Source organism: Anomalospiza imberbis, chromosome 3 (genome assembly GCF_031753505.1).
Source record: "Anomalospiza imberbis isolate Cuckoo-Finch-1a 21T00152 chromosome 3, ASM3175350v1, whole genome shotgun sequence".
Lineage (NCBI taxonomy): Eukaryota > Metazoa > Chordata > Aves > Passeriformes > Viduidae > Anomalospiza > Anomalospiza imberbis.
The window spans coordinates 56,522,770-56,548,993 of NC_089683.1; the positions used below are offsets into that span (position 1 = coordinate 56,522,770).

At 43.2% G+C, this 26,224-nt stretch overlaps 1 protein-coding gene across 1 annotated transcript; it reads left to right on the top strand.

Moving 5' to 3' along the window:
* The first annotated feature begins 17,609 nt into the window (after positions 1–17,609).
* TCF21 (transcription factor 21) lies at positions 17,610–21,017 on the top strand. Its single transcript, XM_068184534.1, has 2 exons — positions 17,610–18,888; positions 20,469–21,017. Exons 1-2 carry the CDS (start codon positions 18,439–18,441, stop codon positions 20,556–20,558), a joined length of 540 nt encoding a protein of 179 aa, XP_068040635.1. The 5' UTR covers positions 17,610–18,438; the 3' UTR covers positions 20,559–21,017.
* Positions 21,018–26,224: the final 5,207 nt, after the last annotated feature.

Sequence of the window (26,224 nt, forward strand, 5' to 3'; positions counted from 1 at the left end):
CCTGGGGACAATTATGCGCAGAATTAAATGCCTACTCCTGCATTTATCAGGAAACATTCACTCTGCCCTGCCCCCTCCCCGGTCCCCCAGAGTCCAGTGCCCGGGGGGAGGCAACTGATCACTGACAGCTCTCATGAAAATGCTGCATGTAACCAGCTCTGGAGGCATCGTCTGAACTAAATGTGGTTCAGTGGATGTTGCCCTAGAAAGGGTGGAGTTACATAATACTGTCAGAAGGAGCAATTAAAAAGGCAAATTGTAGGACCTTGGGTGTGCCATATCATTCCAATCTAGCTCTGCCTTCTTGGTCTGGACAGCATTTGTCAGAGCATCCTCAGGGAAGGGAAGGGGTCATCACATAGTAGAAACATCTTGCAATAACATGACAGCATCTTTCAGAAACAGATCTCAAGTCCATTTATTAGTTCTAATTCATAAGTACGTAGCATCAAAACTATGAAAATGTACCCAGTCATCCTTAAAAGCATCTAGTGGGAGTTACATTTCCACAGGTAGTAGAAAATCATATGCCTGTAATTCAAATGCCACAAATGTAAATATTTAGAATGATAACAAGTTTTAATCCATTTCTCAGAAAACATCCTGACTCTGTTCAGACTGCATTTCTGCTCAGGAGGCAATAATGACTGAAAATATCTCTAAGTGGTATATGTGTGTGCCTAATTACCATCCCATTCTCTGAGCTGACTCTGGATGGAAATCTAGGGTTACAGAAACACAGCAAGGACAAGAGCCAACGTCTGGGAATTGAAGCTCAGCAAATCTAAACTGAAGCTCGATGGAAATTTTTTGACAGATGGGGTAATTGACCATAAGAACAGTTAGTGGGGAGTTGTGATGAATTCTCTCCACCACTTGCAATTCCTAAATCAGGACTGGATGTTTTTCCAGTAGATAGACCAAACAAAATCTAAGTCAGAGAAAAGCTAATGGCCTCAGTTGTAGGAGAGGTCAGACAAGAGGATATCAAAGGCCTCTCTCAGCCTTATAGTCTTTGAATCTCCTAAATGAAAAGTTCAGGGTTTTCAGATTGTAGCATAAATCCTATTCTATTTCAGGCTGCTTTCAAACTTGGGCAATGAAAGGAGAAGAAAAATAAACAGATGCTGCAAGACAAAGTCATGTGAGTGATGAACAAAAATCCCTATCCATGCATCAGGCTGGCAGAGCATCTTCCCAGGGGTCTGTCTTATCAGTGACCTGCTTTACTTTGGCCTATTTGTCAGTGGCAGAAAAAGAAAACAGCACCAGAACCTGATAACTATATAGGACTGATTGTATCATGTAGTGATAATGAATTTGAATAGCTCTATTAGAAGAGCAGTGTGGCCTGAAATATCCCTCTCCTTTTCATGGATGGCAACTTTTCTGGGTTGCCTCTTATCTAACAACAGGGTGTTTTTCCAGGGCACAAATTCTTTAAAAGCAGAGAAGTGTTAAGAGATTCCTTCCTTGCTTGATAGGAGTTACCTCCTCTTGGATGTGACAATTTGATGGCTGAACTCCAAACCAGACCTGGGGAATGGCCTGGTTTTAAAAGAAAAAATAAGAAAATAGATATCTGTTTTGAAAGCAGGCACTATGACAAATCTGCTTGGGAGCATAGCCAGCCAAACAGTTGACTCATCACAGCAAAGCAGACCGTGAACTCCAGCATCACGGGGAAGAGGACAGGAAGAAGCAGCAAAGGCAAAGAGGGTGGTGAGAATCTCTTCAAGAGGGTCTGTGACCGCAAGGTTTGGCCTGTAGAAAAACCATGTCCAGGACTGCAAAATGCACTGCTTTATAAGAGTTCCCTCAGAGAAGGCCTTATTTTGGACTTTCATAGAGCCCTAAAAGCTGATGACTTGTGGCCCATTTCATGTGTTGGTGTTTTCCTACCATAAATTTCTCAATATGCATTTTCTGAATGAAAAGGAGTTTCTCAAAAATACTAAAAAGTCTGAGGGGAGACATGCAAAATTTTGCCCGGCTCTCTGAGAACTCTTGTTAATCTTCTCCCTGTGTTTGTATTTCTGTACCACCAGCATGCGCTGCACAGAGCTGTGGCATTTACAGGGATGTTTAGGAAAAGAAGTTCTTGGAAGTCAGATTTCTGAAAGTCAAGTAAGTACCTGCTAGGAGGTAAGAAGAAGGCAGAAAGAGACAGAATTTTATGCTACTTGGAACTGCATTTTTAGAATCCTTTTCATTATTTCAATCCTGAAAGAGAGTCATTTCCTCAAGCAATGGCGACATTTAATAGATTCGTGCCACAAACAGGCTGGGTGTACCTCTGAAAGTTTTGTAAAGATCAAAATTAAATCCATTGTTTGCAACAGGTGGTTTTGCCTCAGTAAATTCCATTCAGGATGCAAACTGTATCTTTTTGTCAGATACTGCATAAAATTGATGTAAGAGTCCTCATCTAGACAACCTAAGATAGAACGGATGAGACAGAAAGACACCGAATGAAAGAAAATCACTCATTTGGAGTGGGTAAGCTAATGTCTAATGCCGCTATGCATGATAGACTTCTGATCATATTGAAATGTTTGGGCATTAGGATGTGAACCTCTATTCCTTAAATGCCAACATTGTTCCAGAACCACAGCACTCACATTCAGAAAACTTTCCAGGAATGGTAGAATGGCCTCATTAAATTTTCATCTCAATGAAGAACTGCAGCCCACTATCGGCACCAAACTTTCAGACATCTCTATGTGAAGTTTGAGTTCACAGCAAACACCTGAAATATTGTCATAGTCTTTGGTGGGAGTAGACACAAGCAAATAATCTGGTACCCTGTGCCTAATGGTGCTCTGTCTCCTAGGTGTCAGAATAAGGATTAAAACAACCTTCTGGATAAACAGTCAATTATCCAGTCTTTCCTGTGTCCCCAAGGGGGTTTATTTTATGCTATAAAATATAAGCTTGGACTGCCATTATCATGATCTTCACTTGCATAGTTACAGGTGTTGCTGATGGTGATAAACTTATCTAGCTTCTTTAGAGTCCAGCCACAATATATTATCTTGATGACCATTTATGGCAGTGGGCACTCCACAGATTAGCTAAATGTTGGGAAAATTGGGAATTTCTTTTTACAGGGACAAAATTTCCTACTTTTTAATTTTACTGGGCAGGGGCATACCTCTCAGAGTTTCTATTACGTGAAAAGGTATGTCTCATTTCTCTGCTGGATCAAAAATAGTTTCAGAAACTGTAAATACAGTATGATATTTATCAGATGAAAATCTGCACTCATTTGCCAAAGTGCAAACTGGAATGAGACTTGCAGCTCCTCACATGCTGGTGGTCTCCGGTAATGGGTTTGCATATGCGACAACACAGCCCCCCTTCCCTCTCCCCCTCACCACTGCGCTCCTCCCAGCCTCCAACCTTTAGCTTGTCAGCACTAAGGTCTGTCCAATTATTCACCTTTTCAAAAGTGATTTATTTTCAGGATAACCTAATAATGTCAAAACCAACACTGTTATGCTCTGTCAACCACCAGGATGGGCCAGAGAAGGATGGGGGTAACTGTATTGATCCATTCTGCCTTGCAGATTTTACCTGAGGACAGAAGAATTTTACAGCCAATGACTTAGGAATCATTAGGTCAGTTTATTGTAAACAACTCCCTACTCCTCCTTCACACTTCCTAATAACATTACTCTGTGGCATTTCCAGCACTCTTCCCTACCTCCTGTTTCAGAGGGAATTAGTTTTTTCATGCAGCTCCATCTCTGCTGATAAGGCATTACACAAGCTGACCAGTGATTTGTGCCACTGAAGAAATTAGGTAGAGTTTGTCAGACTGTTTGTCTTCCAAAGATTTTGTTAACAAAAATGAGAGTGCTCTTGGCAAATAGTTCTTTTTCATCTTACAAGGGACTGGTTGAGTCTCAACTTAAAATGTACAATGTACAAACTGGCAATTTTACATCCCAAATAAGTGCTTCAGGAAAATCAAAACTAGCAGAGTGATTTCTCTGTTCCTGTTTCCTTTCTTGTAAGGAATAATTTCCACCACTGGCATAATCTCTGTCCATTTCTACCACATGTTACCTGCTGATGTTGGCAGAATACTACTTAAGGTTGTTTTTACTTCTCCCTCTTTTTTTCTGGCCACTGCCCATGCAGTTGATGCAACACCAGTGATACAGGTTGTGCTCCCTCTGTTCTGTTCAAACGTGGCACAATGGAGGAACAACTTACTCTCTCCCTGTTCATGGCTGTATGAAAACCAGGCAAGACGCTGCACAAAGATTTGTGATGCTTTTAAAACGAATTGTAACTGCAGCTGAAAGAGGGCTGGGAGAATTTATTAATGTTACATTCTTTTATATATACGAGCAAAATCTCATGAACTCTTGTTCCATGACTGTGTTCATTCCATTTTTGATGCAGCAGCCAATTCACACAGTGGCAAGAGTGTCTTTAAGGCTGCATAGATACTTGGGTTTGCAGCTCCTGGAGAACGTGGAGAGATCCCTGTACTCTGTTTTAAGTAGGAGTCAGCAGATGACTAAGAATAATCTAATTTGTGCAAGGAATATATTTCATTTACATTTTGCTCTCAGAAAAAGCAAAAGCGCAGTAAACAACATCTTATCTACACCCATATATTCAGCTCACTTCCATGGAGTTTTGCCACTGACTCAAACTGGAACAAGATCAGTCCTTAATCATTAAAAAAACACACTTTTACTCTCGTTCTTCTGCACTTTATGCAATATATTATATCAGAATGGAAGAGACTTCATTTCAGGAATGAACAAGCATTCCGGTATATTCCACAGGATTCTGGATGACAAATTTCTAGTGTAATAAATTGCCCACTTCATGGCAAATTCTTACATGCAGCCATTTTGCAAAAGTTTATTTAATGGATTCTGTTTTTTCATGCATGGGCAAAAGAATATTTGATTCCTGACCTTCTGTCTATATTATTTTTCATTTAAAAGTTGGAAATTAGAAAAAAAGTCATCTATTTTGCTTGTTTCCTCCATGAGAAAAAATTAAAAAGACAAAACTTTTAAATAAAATTCATTTGCAATCCAACTATAGAGCCTGAAATGAATCCTTGTTATTGTATCCTTGTACTTTTACTTCATTAAAGCTACATAAAAAGTAGGATTATCTAATTTATATAACTAAATAACTTTAAATGTTTACTTCAGTTATAATCCTGGACACAATGTGTATTATTTAAGACTAAATGAGGAAATGGGCACCTGAAATGTCACTTTAAAAGTGCTTATTTCTGGTCCCTTCTGAAGAACTCTTTCTCACGTATCCCATATGACCATTAACAAAGCTCATTATATTGCAATTTGCTGATTATCATGTAAATCTGTAAATATCCAGAGAGCACAAACAAAATCCACAAGTAGAATGGGATAGTGTCAAACAAAGAAGTTCCTAACCAAATACCAAATTACACTGATCCACTTACTGCCAACCTGATTACCTAAACAGGAGATGAGGAACCATTACAAATGAAATGTTTCTGCTTTTTTGTTTGCATATGAATGACACTGAAAAATGTTTTTTGTTTAACTGTTTTACCTAGCACTGAATCCTGATGCACCCACTCACATCCTAACACTGAAGGTTGTCTCTTATTAGGCCTTTGTATTATGTACAAGCCTATCGGAATAGGTGTTACCATTCTGATCATCATGAGCACTTTGGGTCAGGTTAAATTGCTCCCTTTGTCTCTCTTTGCTGAACTGTGAGCAGAGGTATCTGCCCAGCAGACTGTTAACCTGACATAAATTATCAGACAAGGCTACCACAACAGGAGGAGGAAGCTGAGGAAATGTGTGGGTTAGCAATCACCAAGCCTATTAAACTGCTTCGAAATCCCACCCTTTGGATTCACAATTTCTCATGTTTTGGCTTGACCAAGAGTCAGGTTGGTGAAGCAAGAGGATCTCTGAAAGTGTGAAAGGGATGACCCTGGAAACAAAATATTGGTTTTACATCGCAGGGTATCTGTTACAGGAGAATTTCCTCTGGCGCCAGCAGGTATTTGAGCAGGCATCTGGATGGATCCCAAAGGGGGGAAGGAAATGGAGATGGAAGTTTTTAGAGGGGATCAAGATGTTAAGCCTTAAAACTGTTTGAATGACCCACAACAACTAACCTGCAAGGTTTTATCTGCATGATGACTTTTGGTGATATGGGGGGTTATGGTTGATTTCTTTTTTCCTTTTTTTTTTTTCCCTAATTTTTTTTCTTTATTGTTGGTAGGGAATTCCAGCCAAGACTGTAGAAGGGAACCAGTAAAAGAATGCAAAGTCCACCCTCAGTCAGTGATGAGGAAAATCATCTGATCCATCGCAGCCTCCTTTTCTATGCACAGGACTCACTGATCATAAAGCTGATCCTGAGAGCACTTTGCTATACTCCCAGTGCTTTTCAAAACATTCTTAGTGGTATTGCTAACTGAAATCACAAAATGTTACTAAATGGACTGACAGAATTTTATCCTGCAGGCAATTTTTGTCAAATATTTGTTCTGCTTGGGCTTGGTAAAGAAAATCTTCCTTGGGGGTCTGAAGGCTGATTCATTAAATCTGAGCTGTCTGCTGAAGTGCTCAGTAAAAGTGACTCTGATTTATTTGGATTTGTCACTATAAAGGTCTCTGGAGACAGATATTTATCCTATGGGATTCTTGACAAATTGGCCAAGTGGTCTGGGCAGTGCAGAAGGAGAACAGTCTTCTTTGACCCCTCACATGGCCAGAAAACAGGTAATTACTCCACTGATCACAAACATGCACTGAAATCACATCATTACCAAGACTTCTCTCCCCACCCAGAATCTGGTTATTTGAGCTTAGACAAGGACTCAGCTCTATACTTGATCTCACTGAAAGACACGTCTGAGGTAAAAGTATGGTCTGTAGTTGTAGGAATAGGCAGATAATGGAATGGATTTATGCTGTTGAGGGTGCATCCTGTGGAACTGGACCATAGGAAAAGTGTCCTGCTGCGGTCAGAATTATAAAATACTTGATTGTAATGCTGAAAGATCAACTTGGACCCTAACTTTGTCAGTATATTTTAACACCCTCCCACCAGGGTGGACTAAGTCAGGCATCCTTCTAACTGCAAGATAGAAGAGATTGAGCTTGACAAAAAGAAGAGAAGGGAACTTGCCGCTGTTTTCTTATGGTCCCACTTGTGTGACTTTCCCCACACCATAGTGTATAAGGTGGAGTAGTGTCTAGTGTCAGTCCTTTCCTTTAATTACCTGCTAGCCTGGCTGAGAGCTGTATAAACACATTATGGTCTCTTGCAAGAAACAGATACCGCAAGTGCAGCCATCTTTCCCTTTTAACTCTTTCTGTCTGTCCTGCCTTTTGTGCTCCTCTGAATTTTATTAAACTGTTCAATAAAGTGCATATTGCCCCAGTTTCTTTTTGGCTGACTTAAGCTACTGATTCATTTATTGTTGTCACGGGGAAATATAGTTGTCACCTTCAGGACATAATTAAGGCCACTTAAGAACTATGTTCCCTCTCAGATGTGGGCAAAATAAATTCAGGATGCCACACCCAGAAATATTGTTCCAAATCACTAGAATGGAGTTGGTAAGAAAAATGTAACTAAAGGGAAGGGCAGGAAAAAATCTGGGGCAATGACTGCCTGTCTTGGAGTTAGCTTGCCATTACTTAGGGATTTTCACCTCTCAGCAAACAGTTCTCCCCCCCATTCACACCCATGAGGTGAAAGAGAGGTTTGACTGATGTCAGTGTAGTAGCACAGGCCTGAAACATTCAAACTAGAGCTAAACAAGTTCAGTGGCAGCTGAAATAAAGTATAGGGGAGAATTAAACACAGTGTGATGGGGAATTCTGCACCAGGGTCTGCCATTTGCAAGGGATGCATACAGATGAGTTAGTCTCAGCCTGTATAACAGTGGAGTATTTGGGCCCCAAATAAACCATTCCATATTGTGTTCAGCATAAAAAATGGTGTGAAAGTAGGTAAAGTTCATGTTAGAACCTCAGAAAGAAAGACCATTTTTAAAAGGCAGTGAGGGTGGGGGTCAGTCTTGTAAAGGTAACAGGAATGGTCTCTTTACTCTACTTGGTGGTTGGATGACTTCAACCCAGAGGTTTTGCTTGGCAATCTGTCTTGCTAAAAGTCAGGGTAAGATAAACTGTACTCTGTCTCTGATTTCTGCAAGAAAGAAAACAATTGAACGACTGGTCATTCATCACTGAGCCACCCTCCCCCCTCTCCAACACCTTGTATAGGGTTGTATATTCTGGAGCTGTTTAGCTTTCCTCATCCATTTCTTCAAAAGAAACCAAAAAATTCAAGTAGCAAGAGATGTATCTTACAACTTTCCTGTAATAACAATAGTTCAGAATTGAAGGGGACAGACTGATAAAGAAATTACTTGACTATTATAATTGCTTGCACATCATGTCACTTGTATCATTACATACCATATGCACAAGTAAGTTTAGTATCAAAGGGCCTCGTGATATATTACAGGGCCCAGCCTCTACAACTGTGCTCATAAATACATTTACCTATTCATAAAAATTTGTATTCATTTTTGTATACTGAGGAGCTCAAACTCAGCTCAGATGTAGCTTATGGAGTTAGAAATGTGTGCTTTGACCAGCCAAATGTGAAATTAGAGAATATTATTTGAGAAGTTTCTTTAGTAGCTTCAGTTAGATGAATTATTTAAGTTGCTGAGAAACTCAGCCGGACAGAACAAGCTGCAAAATTTATAAATTTGCTGTGACACAAGCAATCTGAAAAGGGGAAGACTGGCATACAATGATGGGAAACAAAAGTAGTTATGATATTTTATTGTAGGAAAAAGCAGTACCTTGGGTGAGAAGAAAACATCTTGGCTTGCTCTGATGAGTTGAGGGTATGCTCAGCTGTCAGGGAAGAAAAGGAAGCTCTATTCCTCCTTCTAACAAAGCCAGCTTCGTTCTGCTTGTGGTACAAAGTGCTCATCTTTGGGTGCCATGCCTGCCTGGCTGTTTCCCACAGCCCTGCAAAGAGATGCTTCAAAGCACATTATCCTGCACACGACATGGCCACTGCACAGGTAAGTACCAGAAAATTCTTAGAAAGCTGTGAGGTGGAGTGGGGAAACTGAAAAAAAAAAAAATCACTCAGGAAGAAGATGGGCATAAAAGCTAAGTTCTCTACAGCCTCACTGCACCCTGAGAGTCTGCATTAGCTCATGGTTCAAGGAAGTAAGACCCTTCATGGAAGAGACAATTAGTTACAAAAAGGTATAAAGAAGCCTAGTAATGGATTTTAACTCTCCTAAGGGAATCCTGTGTTTTTACTGGGGAAGGATTACAGGAAACCAAAGTAACACTTTATTTTTCTTCACAGAGAGCTTGGGGACTTTGGAGTAATTTAGTCAATGGTGATTTGCTACTTGTGCTATAGTATTACCAATGATGATACTCCTGGTCTGTTTATTAAACTTCTGGCTTGTCACTCATCACTAGCAGGATCAAAACTCATTGTTTTTCTTCCTATGAAAGCAACTTTTCTATCTTTCAGAATTACTATGAGGTTGAGAGATGAGTGCTTTCATCTAAAATCAAAGTGAGGCAAGTATCCATTTTGTAAGACACGTGAGCATAAAAATGTGCCAATGTAAACATCAGGTATCTGAGTGAAAAATGTTAATTGGCATTTCAAGAAATGAGGAGACATCACAAAGATATTTTAGGCTTTCAACATATTTGTAGTATTCTAACATCAATCATTTTCTTGCATCTATCAGGTTATTTATCTTAGCTACCCTCTGTATCCATTACCATAGTGCCTAAGCCCCTCGTAATGTTTCTATAGGGCAGGGAAGTGTTCTCATCCCTGTTTTACCACTGAGAGATTGGAGCAGAAAGGATCCCACTTTTGTGGACACTTAGAAAGCCTGTGACGCAGGACAAAATCAATGCACACATGCCAGGTTTCTGGCTAGATTCTTAATCAAAGAAGAGTTTGTCTCTTTTAAATTAGCCTGAGTTTGCACTTGGATAAATTGCACCATAAATTGTAGAAGCAAGGTTGTGTTAGACATGTCACCGAGCCATTAGATATAAGACTAATTCCACCAACACTTGGAAATGCAGGAGTAATCCAGGGCTTGCACTTCAAGAAGGGGCTCTGGCTACACACTGCCAAGGAGAGATGAAAGACTACAGTGAATCAGGGCATGGGAGGAAGAGAAATAGACAGATGATGTTGTATTGTTATGGGTGCTGCACCAGGCAGTTCCCAGAACTGGAACTGCCAGTTCTTCAGGAGAAAACACAGCTCTCACCCTGGAGAGCCCAAGCTGGCCCCAGATATCCAGTGTGCACCCTATGGAAGTTTGCACTGACTCCCCTTAAAGGACCTGTGCTCAGACTGGCTGAGCAGCTCCCGAGTGAGGGTTTTGCATACATGGAAAACCTTTCTGAGGAATTTATTCACAGTGTTAAAAGAAAACTTGTGGGTGCAATGTTACACATCTTTTCCACTCTGTGGAAATTTCAGTCAATCCAGCTCCCAGTGATGTACATCTTTGTTCAGGCCTTACAGAATACACATCAAGATACTTCTGCCAGCAAATTTTGGTATATGTTAAATGGGATTATATGTGGTATCTGGTAAATTTGCTCTCTAATCCAAAAAGCCTGCATGAGAATGAGAGACCTGCCTTATTTTGGTGCAAAATTTGGCAAACAGGGGTCTATTTTCAGGGTGGAACAAGGTCAAATGATAAGGAGAGTGAAATAAGGCATCAAAATCCTTCCTTACTGTTTAAAATCAGAAGATCCTGGCTAACATACCTCTCCACACTAGCCTCAACCATCATCCCGTCTGATTTTAAAAAATTAGCAAGTACATATCTGAGTCCCATTCTGTCCTTTCTAAAAAAATCCAGGGCTGCTTTAATGCCTTGGAATAGATGCCTTAACTTCCTGGCAGTTTTAAAAAACTTGCATTTTCTGTTCTCAATAAACTCAGAGAAGCTCTTAGATGTTGTTTTGTATTTCCCCTTACTGAACTGCACAAGTGTGCTGGACCTGGCTAACAGAAGGTCTGATGACTCATCTCCCTGTTTTCCTCCTTTAACCAGCTTTCCTTCTGGGTTAGTCACACCCTCAGTTAAGAACTGCATACTAGAGAGTCTGAGCATCACCCCAGATCTGTACACACAAAAGAAAAAAATAAAAGCAGGGAGGAGAAAGAGAGCCAGCCTACCTTCAAAGTCAGTACTTGAGGCTTTTTCTCATGCCTCACTTCTGTACTTTCAGTTCTTTGGTCCTTTCTCAGCCTTGTGGGACTCCACTGCAACACATGTTTATGGTCTTCTTTGTATGCTATCCCTGGTTCATTGTCAAAACTATTTTTTCCCTCCAAATTACTTAAATAGACTTTTATTATGTGCTTTTGCAATACCACTTTCTAAAACAACACCATTTTCTATATGTATTGTGAACTACGATACGCACCATAAAATCAGAGGACTGCACTGTGGCAAAGTGCCATGACCCCACTTTGGGGATGTTCCAGGAGCTCGGGAGTCACAGTTTGTGAGGCATGCACAAGGCCTATCACAGTCAAAAGAAATGCACAGTGACTGTGGTCTTTCTGTGTCACTTGAGTAGGATGTGTAATCTGCTTTCTCCTTTGTCTTTCCAGCTAACACTCCCATTTCAGACTCATCCACTATGCTTACGCTCTTCAGCTGACTGCTAAGTTGGTTGAATCCCTATGTATGATCACACACATGGCTAGCTGAGTATCGCCAGTTTGCTGGTTTATTATATCAGTATTTTTAGCCAAAATAGTTTTGCAGCTATGTCACTGCAGTTCAGCATGTGTTTTTAAAGGCTTAATGTGGCCACCAATGGTAAAATGCAAAGCCCCTGTGACAAATAGAGCTCAAGGGAGTCCAGCAGTACAAATTACTGCCAACTCAATCTATAATAGAGTAAAGCAGCCCACAAAGAGTGGGTTCCAGAATGTGATGTTTCACTTGGATGGGAACAGAGAACATAGCCCAGCCTACTGTGTTTAATGATGGATGCTGTGGGAATCCAATTTTCAGAAATTGTGAGCACTTTAAGTGAATAGGAATTTCAGAAAATCTGTGTCTACGCACACACACATCATGCCATAAACCATGCGAGTAATAAAATCTTACCAGAATAGCTGACATTCCTCCTGCCACTCCTCTACAAAGTGTTCTTCTTTTCCAAACTTCCCTCTGAAAAAGTCTTTTGTTTTCCAAAACTTGATCCAATGTGCTAATAACTGAAAGGCAAAGAGAACTTATTTCTTATCAACAAATTTCATGTCCTAAAGTCACAAAAATGCAAAGGATTAGGCAATAAAGAAACATCACAGAAAGAGATATTCAAAACAAAACAGTTATGCCTGCATTTTAATCTTTCGATTACTCTTTTACATAAGATATATTGGCTTTTTTGCATATTTCTCTTTTAACCACTTCATAAAAGAGTCTGTAGTTTACAATGTAAAAATATTTCAGAGATGCATTCTGGAAGCAATACCTAGTAATGGTCTCTGCAGTAGAGATGGAAGAGCATACCTCTCCTCACTGTCTGTGAGGAACAAATAATATAGGAAAAAATTTGTAGAGGAATAAATAATAAAACAAACATTACACAGCCACTTAGGTTGCACAGAATATTCTGAGTTGGAAGGGACCCCCAAGGATCATCAAGTCCAACTGTTCGGTGAATGGCCCATACAGGGACCAAACCCATGACCTTGGCGTTATTAGTCCCATCCTCTGACCAACTGAGCTGATTTCTCCTAGGTTTGCTTTATACAAGCATCCTGCCAAAGGAGATTCACTAGCATATCTGTGAACAGTTCACTGAAAACTTGGGCTGAGCACTCATGTCAAGGATTAGCTGTCTTGTTTCTGCTTTGGTAACTTCTATATCTGACATGCTTCTTGTTTGTGGTGTACTCAGGTTCTAAATCACAGCAAGACATTGCTTAACACAGCAGCAGACCCAAAGCCCTCACCATAGATCTGGAATAGGAGGAGGATGTAAGTCACATCAGGATTTGATGAACTGATGATTAAGACTTGTCTTAACTCCTGATTAAAACACTGATCTTGTTGTAGGTATCCCTCTTAGGCATTAGGATATTTAATCATGGCTTTTCTTCTGTAGAGGCAGTTTCTGCTTTTCTTGTTCATACACACTGGTTTACCCTGTGAGCAGTGCTGCTGATTTCTGAAGAGCCACTCAAGGAAAAGGTACTGCGTGGCATAAGGCTGGGAGGTAAAAGTCATCCAGTTGTTATCTGTACAGATACTCTCCGTGGTAAACAAAAGCACTGCTTACATTTGTCACAGATTTTTTCATCAATGTGACCAAAAAAGAGTAAAATATTAAATCTGGAATTAAGTATTTTGAGTTTTGCAGAGTGTTTTTTCAATATCCACTGAAGAAATTTTTCTTGAACTCCACTTCCCAGAATTTCAATGGGTTTGTGATATTTCAAGGTTTAAAAAAAAATCACTTGAAATGGAACTATGCCTCCAGCATAATTTTCTACATAAATTTTCTTGGAACTACAGCCTATTCCCTTTTAAAATTTCTAATCAATAAGACTGAACCTTTTCTATTCTAGGTATCCACAAAACCTTTCGTTTAAAATGAACATAAGAAGGAAATATTGTTGGATTGGGTTTTTTCCCTCACAATAAACTATTCCAGAGAAGACTTTCTCAAGAAGCTCTGATTTTTCAGGGCTCTGAAGGAAGAGACTGGGATTTCTTGGGGAGGGACAGTGATGATGATGTCACATACAAATATGTGCCCCTTGGGCCAGTTCTCCTGGACATCCTTTTTACTCTTTTGGCAACAACATTACTTTTTTTCCTTGTCTATTGTTTTATGTTATTTTTCACAATGTCTTTTACCTTTCAAACTAAAACTGTGACTGTAACATATACACAGCACTGGAAATGAGATGTGAAATCATTTCAGACTCTTCCCACAAGCTATTCCACTGTTACAAACAATTTTGATTAATTTCCCAAGCACAGTCCATACTCTACAATACCTTATATTATTAATACTAGTAGTGTTAGTTATTTGTGTATATTATATTATGACATTATTTCACTTAAGGTATGTTAAAGTATGATTCTAAAGACCTTTTACCATTTCACTTGGTTTCTGGTGAGACCAAGAGTAACCAGGAGAAATCTCAGTACAACCAGGTTTTCTTTTTAAAGTGGTAACTTGAAAACACTAATACAGTTGCACTTTTCTTACTGATTATTCTCAAACCTGACTGAACATAATTCATGATCAGCTGGCTGCCTGTGGGTGACTTCCTCGTTATTCTCCAAAGAATACACCTGTATTGTACTTGGGCAAATAATTTCAAAACCAGCAACTGATTATGTTTTCCTCAGGTCTGGGTGATCTGAGTTTGTTCTTGACTGTTTAATATGTAGTGAAAATTTGGTGATTGTTTAATATGTAGTGAAAATATGGTGCCTTGATAAATGACACAGAAAATCAGAAAATAAACCATACTGTGTCATGCAAAACCATTAAGTACTTGCAGAAAGCTTGGCCTCAAGTCCCAAAGCTGTTCTTAAATTACCATGTTACTCCTGCACATGAAAGGGAAGTCTGAAGGCATAAAAAGTGGGACTTCCTTTCTAGACAGAAATTTGTAACCTGCCATAGACCAGCATAAGCTTGTGTGAGATGTGTCCCTTATCTGACACCCTTCTGACCAGACATGCTGAACCTCTGTCCCTGGCACCCCCAGTACGTCCTAAATGGCCTGTCTTAGTGGGTCCATTACTTAGGAGTAAGAGAGAAATGCATGGCCCTGCATAACCAGAGCACTGCAAAGGAGAAAGTAATCTACGGGGTAAATCCACAGAATTGCTCTGATGTTCCTCATGCCAGCATTTCAACTTCCATTTTAAAACATGAATGAAGGCACAAATGCACTGGAAAGGCCAAAAGGACTTTAGCTCCATCTGTCTTTCCCAGCCAGTTATTAACTCAGTGGCCAGTGTAACACCAGCCATCTAACTGGAGAACAAGGGGTTCCACCATTATCTGGGTGGCTGAAGCCACCCCAGTTTTACCCTTCCCACAGGGCTGGGTTGTTTTCCAGCCTGTCAGTCTCTGTTCCAAATCAGGTGCTGTTCAGAAAGTCAGGAGGACTGGGCTAAAGGTGAGGGAAAAAGGATTGAAATTGGGAGTCAGATTGGGGTACAAGCCCTGGGTTTGCCAGGTGAGAGATAAGAAGCAGGAAGGCTGGAAAAGCAGAGCTTCAAGTCATGTAACAAATAAATAAGTAGATTAGAAGGTATGTTGTTTTTTTTAACTCTGCCCATGCTGCCCCCCTTGGAGAGGGAATAATGGATAAATGTGTTAAGAGTGTATAATAGTTTGTATGCATAAAGAACCCGAAGTATATTATACTATATGTATAACATACACATATATATATAACATATATGTGAGTATACATTAAATACATGCAGCAATCTCCACAAAATGAATACAAAAAAAATATACCCTGTGTCTCTTCAAATGTGTGAGGCCTTTATTAGGTCAACTTTAATGTTCCTGAGTATTTAAAAACATAAAGAAGTAAAAACTACAAATGTGTGGAAATTCTAAAGGCTCATGGCACACATGTATGCATATCTTGATATTCAGAATGTGTATGTAGCAGCATACTAAAGGCATTTTTAAAGAAACAGATTGTTCCTTCTGCTTTTTACAACAAAAGTTTAGAAAGTACTAATGGGAAGCTAAAAATGGAAAGGCTATAAGTATATATTGTTTTAGTTGTTTTGTCATCTGGGAATTTCTGATGCTGAAATTTTAATGGAATTTTGTTCTCTATGGTCACTCATGCTTAGAGACACAAGCAGCTTCAACTTGGTTTTCTGTCATCCTTCCTCCAGTAAGAGTCTTTTAGCTCAATTGTGACATCAATCACTTGGACTATAAATCTCTGCAATGGATATGGCCATTTAAATCTCCACCTGCACAAACAACAATCAGGCCTAGAAAATAAGAAGACTCATAAATCTCCACACTGGTGATTATTGATATTTTATATTTGCAACAGAAATGTTATTAAAAAAATTAAGTAATTCATTAATTAAGACTGATATGCTGACAATCTGTTTAGTTTAGTTTATATACAGAGAAAACACAAACACGGCACAGTTAACACAACATGAATTTAGAAATTACTGAATTCCCAAGAGCCTAGGGCTTGGAGATATGATATCTTAATGTACTTATCCTATTGTGAGGGGGAAGGTGTTATCTTCCAGACAAATGATAAAGAGGTGGTTTAAAGTTTAGATCTACTGTTTTTTCTTCTGGCTTACATGAGCCAAGGAAGAAAGATGGATCGAGAGATAGGCAAGACTTCCTTGCTGACTATCAAAAATGACACTTTGCCTCCTACTGAAAATGCAATCTGCAGACAGTACACAGCACTCGGCAGACATACCAGCTTGGCCCTCCACAGTTTTTGTTGGGTTTTTTAGTTCATTCAGAAAACTCTGTGTGATGCTTACTCAGATCAGCAAGAGACTTTTCCTGTGGCTTCAGTGACTTTGGATTAACTATGAAGCCACTAGTGACATCTGAGGCTGCACAGTTTTTTCGGGAGCTATGTGAATCCTCAGATAAGCAGCTGAATAAGTGGGATTGCTCCTGCAACACGAGCAGTCCCTGTGTGCAGTTCTTTAGCCCCTTGTGTTCAAAACCTAGACTGCAGGGCAACCTGTGAAGTTTCAGGAAGAGTGTGAGTAGGGAAGGAGCTATGGGAGCAAGTTCCTGATTCATTGGCCTCTTTGGGCTCCAAATGTGGATTTAGGAGACTCTTTTACGTGGAGGGGAAGAAGTGATCGCACAAAGTTAACTGCTTTCAAAAGCCTGCTCTGCTGAGGCTGAATACACAAGTGCGTAAGTTTGTAATGGCAGCATAAGTCTGTTCATTCAAGCTGCACAGCAACCCACTCACTCACGCTTATGGTAAAACCTGGGAATGTTTGGCTTCAGGGGTTGCAGAGCCCGGCCTAATGCCCTCAGTCCCGCAGAAGGGGCCTTATCCCTTATCTTTCTTCTTCATTTAGGTAAAACCCCTGACTTTTGAGCATGCATGAATCAGCAGACAAAACAGTCCATGGGTATGGAGGAAGGAACCGCTGACATCTGCTCTGCACACCAAGTAAAGGTTTCTTTTCTGTGGGAACTTTACCATCCAATAACATCCCCCCCCCCTCAGTCTCCTTCATTTCATGCACACCCTTGCTGCTCTATCCACAGCCACAAAGACCCTCCCCAGAAGAACAACACTCTCCCTCCGCTCAGTGGGGCTCACAGAGTGCTGGGATCTTGGCCACTTGGCACACCTGTGGACCAGGAAGCCTCCGCAACATTCACAGCTGGGAGGACTCAAAGACCGACAGGGACCGGGACTTGTTGGACGTCACCCCGGAAGGCTGGAAGAAGTCAGATCCTCCTGCCTCCAGCCCCTGGGCTGTGACGGCAAGGTCCACGCTGCTGGCCAGGCAGCGGAGCACTCCCTTCCTGGAATATGCAACTAGCTGGACAGGATGCGTTCGCAAATATAATCATCCACAAATCTCCCCCAGATTAGGTTACAGGACAGCATTTCGACGGCACGCATTACAAAGCTCCCTGGAAGGCTTGGCTGGTGGATCTGCTGCTCTCTCTGCTCATGACCCATTTTGGCTTTCATCAAGAATCATGACACCAGCTGCCTGGGTCATCTAGGAGGCAGAGAGGGGGAGAGCAGCCCTGGGCTTTAAAGGGAAGTGGGGAAGGAGAATAGAAGGAGGAGAAGGAGAAGGAGGAGGAGGAGGAGGAAGGGGGAGGATAGGAAGGCAAAGCACAGAGAGAGAGAGTAAGTAAATTGTTTTAATCCAGTTGTGAAGATCTGAATCCCAGTTCCGAGCTCTCGGCAAAGGCTTGCTGGGATACCTCATTCCCTGTCCTGTGCAAAGGTCTGTGATTGGGGATGTGGTGTGCTCAGTGGGCAGGGCCCCTCCCCTGGGCTGGATCCGCCTCTCTTATCCCCCAGATAAATTACTAGTGTCCTCACTAAATTCCTCGGCTTTCTCTCTCCCTCTCTCTCTCTCCCTCTCTCACACAATCTCACTCCCTCCCTCAAACACAGGCAAAGCAGGGTTGGGGGGCGGGAGGGCAGGGATCCTCTCTGGACTGGTATTGTGCCTTAGTCCTGGGCGGGGAGGGAAGAGAAGGAAAATACTGGTGGCCCTTCTCTCCTACGCTGCCCTGAAATAGATTTGAGGAGCTGCCCTTCTTCCCCCCCTCCCCCCTTTCCTGCTGGTCATTTGGCATCTTCCAGACCATGTCCACTGGGTCCCTCAGTGATGTGGAAGATCTGCAGGAGGTGGAGATGCTGGAGTGCGATGGCCTGAAAATGGATACTAACAAAGAGTTTGGGGCGTCCACCGAGAGCAACGAGGAGGGATCCAATGGCGAGAATGGCTCCCCTCAGAAGGGGAGAGGGGCCTCGGGCAAGAGGAAAAAAGCTCCCCCCAAGAAGAGCCCTTTAAATGGAGTGAGCCAGGAGGGAAAGCAGGTACAGAGAAATGCTGCCAACGCCAGGGAGAGGGCGAGGATGAGGGTCCTTAGCAAAGCCTTCTCCAGGCTTAAGACCACCCTACCCTGGGTGCCCCCAGACACCAAACTTTCCAAACTGGACACCTTGAGGTTGGCCTCCAGCTACATTGCTCACCTGAGGCAGATCCTGGCCAATGACAAGTATGAGAACGGCTACATCCACCCAGTCAACTTGGTAAGTCAGAGTCCGCCGAGGACAGGCACTTTGTGCGTGTGCATGGGGAAAGGTGGGTGAGGAGCTGGCATGGGGCATGTGCGGGGACAAAACTTTGCTGAGCTTCTCACAGAGAGCCTGGTGCCAGCGGGGTGGAAAGCAGTGCTGTACAAGGGGACAGGCTCCCAGCTGCCCTGCTGCCCTGTGCCCTGAGCACCAAGCCTCCTAGGCCCCCTCTGCTGTTCCTAGCAATCCCTTCCAGGAGACAGGCAGCCACGCTGGCCACAAATAAGCGGGGGCAGGCTTTACACTTTACTGCCCCAGAAACAACTGAGAAACCACAGAGGGTTGATGGCAGTTTTCTACCAAGTGGGCAAGTATAGGAATTTGGGTAGAAAAGGGTGCATTTGAGGAAGGACCCAGGATTTATTCTTATCATGTAGTCTCTACCCCAATGTCTTCTGACACAATACTGTCCCCAAGTCCTAGCTTTTTAAAGACAGGACTGTTGGGGTTCTGTGCTCAACTGCTCGGGTTTTCCGAGTCCAGGAAATTTCTCCTATACCTGTAAACTGGCACAGGAGAAATAAATGCAGACTCCCCAGAGGAGATGTCTGCTCCAGGCACACTCCACAATGCCTCTCCTTGGACTGTGTGGTGTCCCTCCTGTGGCTCCCACCACATAAAATTTTCCTGAGCAGCCCTGGATCTCCCAGCCATACCCGGCTGCCAGAAATACCCAGTTACCAGCTCTAAAAATATATACAAATTATGTAAATCAGGGGTAAGCAAGATCTGCCTGTGCTCTTTTTACACATACAGCCTTTACACTACCCACACGTGCAGACCCTGACTCATAAATGGATCACAGAGGGGAGCTGGGGACATTTCACTGAGGTCAGGCTCTGCTTTTGAGCTCTGGACTCGGGGGGAAAGTACGTTACTCGCTGTGCGAGCTGCTAAGGGCCTGGGAGATAATTTTTGATTAAAAACAAAATCTTCAGTGCAACAACATAGGAAAAACAAAACAAAACCAGCACCCAATATAGATCTAACCTCCCTCCTCTTCCGCACAGAGGCACACCAAAACATGCTCCCCAAGCCGCGAGAGGACAGGGAGAGAGGCCGGGGGGCTGCCGGGGCCCCAAGCAGCTCCTGCGCCCGGGGTAGCGCGGCGAGGCGTGAGGCGGCTCCCGCGGGTCGGAGCCCCCACGCCGGTCTCGACCAAACGCGACGGGTGCCCGCGGCGATTATGCCGGGAGCATGCGAACGTGCCGGAGCCAGGCGGCTCCTTTCTCCCTCCCTTCTGTCGCGTATCAGACGGGCTTCGGCGCCCCGAGGACGCCCGGTAGGGACCGCCGGGGCTGTGAGGCAAAGCGGCATCAGCCGCTGGGGAAAGGCAAAAGGGTCCTTGCCGAAGCCAGTGGCAACTGCCCCGGCCTGAGTCTCGCTGAGCGCTGCCCGAAGGGGACTGAAGTGGGGAATGCCGGGCTCGGTCCCCCCGGACGCTCCCGAGCCGGACCCGCTGGCGATATGAGCGTTGCAATGTGCATTTCTCCATGTGTAACCCCCTTCCCACTCGTGTCTTTTCCTGGCTACAGACTTGGCCTTTTATGGTAGCCGGCAAACCCGAGAGTGACCTGAAAGAAGTGGTGAGCACAAACCGCTTGTGCGGCCCGACGGCATCCTGAGCCCCGCGGCCGGGTCAGCAGCGTCCGTCCCGGCGCGGCCGTGGAGCGGGGCGGCGGGGCGGGCAGGGACCCGCCGCGGCCCCGCCGCTGCCCCGGGCCCCGGGCAGAGCCACGGGGAGAGCCGCTCTCCCAGCGCAGAGGAGACCAATTATGCCCTAGCAAAGACTCCATCCACCCCGAGAGATCCCGACTCTATTTAACTTTATTAAATGCGTGTACAGTCGAGTCCTGCAACCACAGCCTTGCTGGTTCAAGAGCTACTAGAGAAAAGACAGAGATCAAACAAAACCTACCCCGCGTGTATCTTTTGTCTGAGACTTGTGAAATATGTAGATGCCTAGAAAAAAACTGACTTTGACAGTCATCTCTATGAAGTAATTCACCCTAAAGATATATAGATATATTTTCTCCAAGCAGATTCTGCTCTATTTCTGTGAATAAACCTTCCTTTGTACTGAACACGGAGCGGTGTTAAGTGTTCGTTTGAGACTCTCGGGCTCGGCGGGGGAAGGACTGAGCCTCCGCCGGCTCCGCCGCTCCACGAAGCGGCCGCGCTGCGGGGATCCCGCCTCTCCGCCCCGGGCCACAGGAGGTCTGCTTTCCCGGAGCTAAAGACCTGGAGCACAGCCCTGGGGGAGGGAGAGACTGGGTCCGCAGCTCGCCGCAGGAGCTCGGCCCGGCTCCGCAGCCCGGCGCCCGGGCGCTGCGGGAGCCGCCCCCGCCGCTCCGGCTGCTCCGCTCCGCGGGGACAGAAACAGTGATCTATTGATGAAGTACAGTCGGTCCTCAGCGCCGGGAATTTTTAACTTAAACATCTCCTCTCTATCGATCAGCGCACCCGTGGGAGATGAGGCTGAGATAAACAGGAGTGCGGGGCGCTCCCCCTGCACCGGCAGCGGCCGCCGGCAGCTGATGCGCCAGATCCCACCGCGCTGTTTAATGTTTCAGGGTTATGACCGCACTGTTTACAAGATGTCTTCGGTTATTTATACTGTTATTATTAGCACAGGGGCTTTAAATTTCCGCCTCACTTGCTCTTTCAATACCAACCCTCGGTTCCGTTTGATACCTGGGTACTTTCTTGCCGAAAGCAGGAGAGGGGCGGCAGGGGCTGCAGGGCCGTCCCCCGGACCAAGCCCTCCGTCCCCGCTAGTTGCGGGGGCCGGCGGCAGGGCCCGGGCCACGGCCACAGGCAGCGCAGGGGCCACACTCCCCTGGGTATCCCCCGCAGGCCGGTGTTGAGCTGCCTCGGGCATCCGTGCAGCCTGGATTGTGTTAATTCTCATCCCCCACTTTCCCCCGAGATAACTGGACGAGGTGGCGCGTCCTCCAGGCGACCCAAATTCACCAGTCGGGTTCATGCGTGGGCTAGGTTAGCTTTAATTAAAGCAACTCGCTGTGAACCGAGGGCTGTGCAAACATCTCGGCCCTCATTATGAAAAGGGCCAGGACATGCTCTATCATCCTAATGGTTGTGAAGGGGAGAGCTGCTTAATTTCACTTTTGTGCAGCTTTATCTCCATGGCACACAGTTAAGAGCAGACCTCTGTGCCTGGCCTAACCGTGCACAGCCTCACTGTTGTGGACAAGACTGCGCCAGGTGAGACACACACTTACACACACTTCCTTGACCGACTTTGGAGCCACACACAGACCCTGAACAGCCACAGCTTTTGCTCAAGAGATGAGCGGCTCTGGTAACCACAGCTGAACAGGCTGATTTGCTGATTTTTTTGCCACAGGCACTGGGAAATTCAGTGGGAATTGCTGGTCTGTTAAAGGGAGACAGAATAGATGTGCCCGGCCTCAAGCTGCGTGCAGGTGACTGATACAGCAAATGCACATTTTAACCTCTAAATTGACCCACTAAATTGACACTAACCATTGGATTTAACCACTCGAAATCTCAACTAAAATCCATACTAACTAATGCCTGGTCAAGACTCATAGCAAGGTGCTGATTTCCTTCTAAAAAGCAGAAAATGATATGCATCTGAGATATGCATAAAATACAATTAAATTCTGAATATTCTAACACACGCTTTACTACCCTGTCTTGCAATTATTGTTAACTGCACTCAACATCTTCCCAGCTAATTGACCATATGCAGTGATCATTTGCCACCTGAAATACAACACTGAAGAAAGGGAAGGGAGGAATATAATGGTACCCCATGAAAAGTGAGGAACACATGTGCCAAAAGCTGCAGGAACAGTAAGTGTTGAAGATGCTTACTGTGTACACAGCAGCAGTAGACACCGTTGTTCATACTGCTGTTCACTTTATCTAGCAGTCTACATTGCAAGTCTCTTGGGGACTAAACTATTCCTCGAGCATCCTGCACCTTCCTCAGCCCTTGCCTCTGAGCAACAGTTCAGCAACAAGGAAAGAAAAAGCAACAAGAAACAAACAAAAGCAACCAGCAGCACACAGAAAGGTAAATAATGACATTACTCTGACTGTTAAACAATTAGTGGCTTTATCTGAATTTTGAAGACAATGAACATATTTTCCAGAGTAATTTATATGGCTGGGAACTCCTGGTCCGCTGACCTCTTGTGTTAAGGGCACAGACACAACAGCAATGGCACAGTGCTGGCAGCTGGCTTCAACAGCCCAAGTTTCTTAAAATTAAGAGTTCTACTACACACTTCAAGAGAACAATGAATGAAATTATTCTACCCTGCTGCTGAGTGCAATTTTACCGCAAAATATTTGCAAACAGAAAACGTATGTTTAGTCTGACTGAAGCAATTTATACTTTTGACAGGAACTTGCAAATGTGCTAAGGAAAAGAGGGAACAGGTTTAATATTGATGTCAATGACTTTAAAGAAAATATTTTGTTTGCTTTCTTGCTTTTCTGTACAAAGTGATGCATTTTATTATTTACCAAAATATACTTATACCCCTTTTTCATGTGGAAAAAAAGTTGACTTGGTTTATCTTTTTGTATCTACAGGGATATAGATACAGCTGTGTGAGTGTCTGTATACATTCCCTCCTAGTAATGTTTGAACTCATTGCCTGATTTCAGCTAGATTTGACAGAGGTCTCAAAGATAAGTTACTATAATTTTTAATATTTCTCTGTGTGTGTAAAAACAGGCAGCTGAGTAAAGAAAAAGTCTATAAATTTTGCAGCTGAAGGAAGGGTTTCAACATGAGCTTAACCTTTATTGGATACCAGAGCATACAGACCAGAGTGTCAGCTGCAGATGAAGCTCCAAATGCTCCTTCAGTCACAGGATACAAGTTCATAGAAAACTTGCTTATGGATCTATATGTTTTAATATAAGAACTCTATAAAAGCAGTTTAGTTCCATTTGATTTTAATACTAGTATTTGTTTATTTGTTTGTTTGTTTCTTTATAAAGAAACCAGTTTCAACCCAGCTACTTCATGACCATTTTTCAATTCAGCTAGAGACTAGCAAATCCTTTATCTGCAGTGCTGACTCAGTGCTCAGGCTTCTGGGTTTGGTACTGACATTGCGCTCCTTCGCAGAAGCTTTCACAGTCTGTAAGGTCTTACAGAAAATACCTTTTAGGCTTATCTTATTCTCTCACTGGGATGGAAATCTGTCAGCCTGAAGCATCGGCATGGCAAGAAATCCACTTTGCAGACACCTGCAAAATGCCGTGCTGCTCTGGGTGCTGACTGGGGCAGCGAGGCCACAGTGCTGTTCATGCCCTCAAACGTCAAGGTGCATAAGGAGAACATGTGCAAGACAGCCTATTCTTTAAAGTGACTCCGAGATCAAAATTCCCAGCTCACCTCAGAAAATAAAAGACACAGAAAATCTGTGTGGTTTCTTCTGCAGGGAAGCTGGTTTGAATCCTGAACATAATGATAAGATCACAAGTAAAGTTTTGCTTGACGTATTTGTAACCCCTCAGTTGCAGTTGCCTGAAAAAAACTTGCCACCTTTTAACAAACCACATATATTTTTCAAAAGGCATTTTTTGCCAAAACTCTCTTATCATTTACTCTCATTATAATTTGTAGTTTAAAAAAATTAAAATGTGCAAAATACATTAGCTAATTGCAGGTTATAAACTTCCTAAAAGAGAACAAAACTTATACATATCTGGTGTACAAGTGGAGGGTATAATCTGATAAAATTGGCAGATATTTTAATTTTTGTCTGGATATCTAAATGCAGATTAGCACTCACAGTCTCCCAAAAGAGACAGGATTACAAAAGAAATTTAAATTACATTGACACAAATTTTTATTTCAATGAAATTGAAATTTGTAGCAGCAAACAACCAAGCATTCTGTAATTGCCATGTATATGTACACCTGAAAAATCCTCCATACAGAATTTCTCCCAACAGAATTCAAATTGTTTGTGTTCATTGCTGGCCCATGTAGCGCTGACTATTCCCATATTAAGGCTGTGCTACCAAAGGCAGGCCCAAAGGGTAAATACCATCTTGTGCTCACTATTCAGTCACAGATTGCTTCATGCTCTTCAGCCCAGCATAGTTCATGGATGGGAAGTGGCACAACCAGTAATAATGGCACTTATCTGTTGCTAGCACTGCAAAGCTACTGATGTGTTATGGCTTGGGGAATTTCTGCAATTCTGAGATGCCACAGGTTTGACCTAAAAGTTATGCTCCAGGAAGGATGGGGAAAAGCCATGTGTTACCTTTGAGAGGACTGTTGCTAACAGACTACAAAACCAGCTAAGTGCTGCAAGTAACTGGTTTCACTTCAGACACTGGTGTCTCGGAGTATAAAACTGACTTTGAGTAGGTCCATCCCATTTCCCAAATGCGGCATGGACATACCCTAGGGTCACAACAGTCCAGGGATGACGCATTTTCTTGCCTTAGGGTTTTGCCCTTAAACTGAAACTTGTAAACAGATGAAACGCGTTTTTAAGCCAACGAGCATGCGTGCACTCAGTTACACCATCCTCAAAGCCTCCTTGCAAGGAAAGAAAAGATCATAACAAAAGCAAGAAAATAAAAACCAGTTCAAATCCTTCCTTCACTTTAAATTTTAAGAGGTCCTTCTCTTTCAGAAAAAAAAAAAAAAAAAAAAAAAAAACCAATCCTTATTTAGACCTCAGGCTGTTGTGTAAACTATTAGACCATATCCAACTGTAAATATGGATTATCTACAGTCTTGAGTTTTCTCTTGGTTGTTTACAAGTTGTTTAAGACACAAGGATCAGAAACACTAGGGAAAGAAAGCAAGGGTATAGCTACACAGCCAGGAGACCTGAAGAAAGTGAGAAAAAGGCATAGAATAATTCCTCTTCTTCTGATCACTACAGCTCAGACCCTGCAGCAGGATGGGTTCAGGAAGGGAGGAACTATCAGCAGCTCCATCACAGCCGGGTGGAGCCAGACCACCGGGGAGATGGAAACCAGGAGGTTGAGAGCTGCAGCTGCCTTTTCCTGGGGGGAACATCTGTGAAAGCCTGCACGGCAGCAGCAGGGGAGGAGTGGGCACAGGCAGAGAGCGTTCCCAGGGATGTGCTCACACAGATAACTGTCCCTGGATGGCTTCCCAGGCTGCTGCAGCAGCACTTCCCTCCCCTGTCAGGGAAGAGGCAAAGACAATCGTGTGGGACAGGCAATCGAAGTGTCAGCACAGACTCTTGCTGCAGCATCCTGTTTCCTGTGATGCTTTTTGATGGCCGAGGTGACC

What these genes read in the sequence shown, in the direction of transcription:
- TCF21 (XM_068184534.1), top strand. Translation starts at nt 18,439, where the DNA reads ATGTCCACTGGGTCCCTCAGTGATGTGGAAGATCTGCAGGAGGTGGAG. An exon ending in ACATCCACCCAGTCAACTTG is followed by an intron (nt 18,889 to 20,468) that starts GTAAGTCAGAGT and finishes TCCTGGCTACAG; the next exon opens with ACTTGGCCTTTTATGGTAGC.